This window comes from Patiria miniata, unplaced genomic scaffold (assembly GCF_015706575.1).
Source record: "Patiria miniata isolate m_02_andy unplaced genomic scaffold, ASM1570657v1 HiC_scaffold_11, whole genome shotgun sequence".
Classification (NCBI taxonomy): domain Eukaryota; kingdom Metazoa; phylum Echinodermata; class Asteroidea; order Valvatida; family Asterinidae; genus Patiria; species Patiria miniata.
The window spans coordinates 799,012-803,434 of NW_024037049.1; the positions used below are offsets into that span (position 1 = coordinate 799,012).

Below are 4,423 nucleotides of genomic sequence, written 5' to 3' on the forward strand. Positions count from 1 at the left end.
CCTAGCTCTGAGACCACTGATTCGAATGCAGCCTAACTTTCGGATATCTGCAGCACATCATGCGCCTATCAAAATGTTTCCCCTGGCCCTCGATTACCACCCCTCCCTGCGCTGCATGCCCCAGCAGGTCTGATGTCGGGGTAAATTTTGGTCACGTTTTTCGGCCCCAGGGTGGGGATTTTGGTCACTCAAAAACATTGTTAGCGTACATGGAAAGGCAATCACTAGTGCGCCCCACGTATGAATGTCGGAGATTGTCACTTATAAACTTTATGTGGGGATTTATCACTTCAATAACAATTGCTTGGCGCATAATTAATAAGATCTCAATTGGTATTAAGGGACGGAACCGCCCAGCAAAATAGTTAACACCATGCACAGAATGATGAGCAAGGAACGGATATTTTGAAGGCCCTGGCCAGACGGTTTTGTTGCATGGATTCGTAGGTGTGCTCCCTAATATTGTAGCCCGTTAGTTTCTTTCAAATGAATGTCAGACGAATTTTTTTTTCGAATATCTGAATCTGCACCTAGACTATATATATATATATATAGACAGATGTGTTCTTACTTCAGTGACGTAAACGCGTACTAACTTCAATGACGTAACGCGCGTAACGCGTGCGCGCGCTTGATTCGAAATAAGGTAAGATGCTACTTGTATTCTATTTTTCGTCATTCTGCTGATGAGTGCCTTATGGTACGAAACAGTCTGTTCAGAAGAGAGATATGCCAAAGTTTGTTTAACTCATATTCTGAATTTATTGCACGTATATATATATATATATATATATATATATATAGTTCGTCCTTCGAAATTCGAAGATGACAGCCAACATCTCCATACTAGTTGGTGTTGTGTGTTCGCAGATGGCTAATAAGTCCAATTCTAGCCAGGAAGTAGCCCAGGTTGGACGTCGTCTACATTGCATTGCGACTGACGTCCAGGGTATAACGTTTTCATGTCATTGCGAACATTTGATTTAAAGCATTTTCTCACATTTTTACCTTATAGAGGAAGCTCAACTGGCGTCAACATATTCCTTGTATCCCTAATCACTCAAATTCATGGTTGAGAAGTAATGAATATGTCCCAGGAATAAAATATTTAAGGAAATTATCCGCTAATTCGTGCTTCCGATTGTAAACATCTCGAACCGACTGCTCGTGTGAAGGCTTGCGCTTGCGTGCGCGCATGCGCGAAATGCGTAGCAACTGAATGGCTCTCACGCATGCGTATTAGAATTGTGGGCGTATGCAAGTGTGTTCGTCACGCCGTGAGTGTTGTTGAAGCAGACAAGCACATGCAAATTCAAGTTGAAATTTCCCTTCCGTAATTTCTGCAATAAAATATAACAAGATATCAGAAAATCTATACTGTACTAATTGTGTACGCTAATTTTTCCCAAAAGGTTTGAGTGGTTTCCCGCTTATTCCGTCAGAGAAAATTGTCTTATGGTCACATTCTGTGTTCAATGTGTTGAACAATCTTCCCACCTTCCTTGGTAGCATCATCAATTTCATCAGCTCGCATTATCGCGGCACACGTGACACCTCGGGAGCTCCACCTTTCTACCTGGTCGAGCATTAGGGACCTCAGTGGTGAAATGACAAGGGTGATGTGCTCTACATCAGGCTCTATCTGGAAAAAAAGAGATGAACGGTTCAGGTTTGCGCGGTCATGTTTTCTGTTTTAATAGTCGTAATAATACCTTCACTTCAAATTCTTCCATCTTAACTTTTCTAAAGAATTTTAGATAATTTTGCTATTAAATGAGGGTGATTTTATAATCATTAATGGGCAAATTTATAAGGATGATTTGTTTTAGGAAACTTCATTTCTTAATAAAGGATAGCACTTTTCATGCAATACCTTTCATTTCAGCAATTCAAATACAATACAAAGTTCTAGTACAGTAATATCGTTGTTACATAATCTCACAGAATGTTTAACTTCATTAATTAATCACGTTTGTTTTGGAAACACGGTTTAAAAATGTCCTCTGTATTTTTTCTCTACAGTTCTGATTTAATTTAAAGATGATAACGTTAGGCTATAAGCATTCACGCAAAAATAGACTCGCACAAATCTGGAACTGACAAATATTTGCTGTCGATAGGTCAAGTTAAAATAATGGTCACAAACATCAAATTTTCAAATATCGACGGCGTGTTTCTGGAAGATGGATATTCTGTATATTGAACATCGCACACAACAGGCACAATTTCTGTTCAGCAATTTCACCATGCTGGGAAGGTTATGTTTGAAAAACCTACACTTTGAATGGGAAATGGTTTTTTTCTTGCACGCGCGTACTGTCGGCGTTTTACATTTAATAAAAATAATAGGCCTAATGTCATTTTTTCGGTTGCTCAATTTGTAGTAAATAGAAAACACAAGTATTTATAAATTGAAAAGCTCATTCTAAAGTGTCTTGATGAGTGTTACTTACTTTGTCCATGATTGATGACAACCATCCGTAGCAATCACTCTTCCCAAATCCAGTGGGCAGAAGGCCGAACACATTTTTTCGCCTTTCTAAGACAGATCTTATGATCTGAATTTGCTCTGGCTTCAGATTGTACGGGACGCCACATTCCGTCATTACATTATTAATCGCCTCCTCCATCTTACAGAAATTCGATCAACTCGAGCAAACAAGTCTTGAGGAAATTCAGAAAGTCGCAACGTAACTTTTGTATGTCTTTTCTGATTCAACACTCACGGCCGGCGTGACGAACACACTTGCATACGCCCACAATTCTAATACGCATGCGTGAGAGCCATTCAGTTGCTACGCATTTCGCGCATGCGCGCACGCAAGCGCAAGCCTTCACACGAGCAGTCGGTTCGAGATGTTTACAATCGGAAGCACGAATTAGCGGATAATTTCCTTAAATAATTTATTCCTGGAACATATTGATTACTTCTCAACCATGAATTTGAGTGATTAAGGATACAAGGAATATGTAGACGCCAGTTGAGCTTCCCCTTTAAGGTAAAAATGTGAGAAAATGTTTTCAATCAAATGTTCGCAATGACATGAAAACGTTATACCCTGGACTCCGTCGCGTTGTACACAACGGAGGAGTCCACGTTGTACACAACGGAGGAGTCCACTGGGCTAGCCAGGAAGCTACAGTCCTACACTGGACACACTAGGTTGGGGGTGGGGGTGGACACGTAGGGAAGCATCTAGCTGACGAGATTTTCGTTGCTGTCGTTTCAGCTCAGCCTCCCTGATGCGACGGGCTTCGAAGCTTGATGCACCTTCGTGTGATAATCTTCTCCATGCCTTTCGATCATGGGCAAGTTCTTCCCAGCTACTCACATTGAAGTTGCATTGCTTCATGGTTGCTTTAAGGCAATCCTTGTATCTCTTGAATTGACCACCAGCCGATCTTTTGCCTGTTGTTAGTTCACCGTAGAAGATCTTTTTGGGGAGTCGATCATCAGGCATCCGTACTACATGACCTGACCAGCGAAGTTGAGCTCTCATGATCAAAGCACCTACACTGGGCAATTCCGCTCGCTTGAGGACTTCAGTGTCTGGGACCTTGTCTTGCCATCTGAAGCGCAAGATCTTACGCATGCAGGAAAGGTGGAAGTGGTTCAGCTTTCTGATGTGGCGGCTGTAGGTTGTCCAAGTTTCACAGGCATACAGCAGGGAAGTCAGGACTGCAGCTTGATACACACGCAGCTTTGTTTTCAAGCTTATGCCTCTCCTATTCCACAGACGCTCACGAAATCTTCCGAAAGCTGAGCTGGCTTTGGATATCCGATTTGTGATTTCCTGGTCTATGTGGACCTCTCTTGACAGGGTGCTGCCCAAGTATGTAAATCGTTAAATGTACACTGCATGGTCCACGCACTGTCAATTTCGGATGCCAGCAGAAGGTCCTTGCCTTCTGCATCTGCCCCGTATTACGTGACAGATTTTGTGGAACTTTTAGCTCATCAGGCCCCTTTTACACAGGGCTGCGACCTTTGAACCACCTGTGAGCGACCAAACATGGCAAGGACGCTCAATGGTCGCCTAAACCCAGAAAATCCTGTTTCTATGTAACTGCTCCACAGCGATCCTTGTGCCTCTCTTGAACCACCAAAACTGCAATTTTCGGGCATTTTCATGTCGAGCTACGAGCGACCCCGAGCCACTTGCCTGCATGCATCCCCTGTGCTTCCCCTGTGTAACCTACGGCAGCCAACGCGATTAAAGGCAACATAGGCGACCCCCGAACAATGTTTGGGCAACCATTGAGCCTCCTCTGTGCCTCCTCTGTGCCACCATCGGCAACTAACGGCGATCACTGCGGTCGACCATTCAGCACTGCTTCAGCCTCCTATGCGACCCTTGAGGCACAAGGGAGGCAGAAGCATCGCCCAGATTGACGGTAAAAGTTGCAACAGAACGGATCTATT

The 4,423-nt window shown here is 43.2% G+C and overlaps 1 protein-coding gene across 1 annotated transcript; it reads right to left on the bottom strand.

Annotated features, from left to right (window-relative positions):
• Positions 1-1,229: 1,229 nt before the first annotated feature.
• Positions 1,230-2,981, bottom strand: LOC119741386 (Bloom syndrome protein homolog). The gene is made up of 3 exons (XM_038217138.1): positions 2,454-2,981; positions 1,498-1,642; positions 1,230-1,340 (listed from the first exon to the last, which is right to left on the bottom strand). The coding sequence occupies exons 1-3, from the start codon at positions 2,628-2,630 to the stop codon at positions 1,240-1,242; spliced, it is 423 nt and encodes a 140-aa protein (XP_038073066.1). The 5' UTR covers positions 2,631-2,981; the 3' UTR covers positions 1,230-1,239.
• Positions 2,982-4,423: the final 1,442 nt, after the last annotated feature.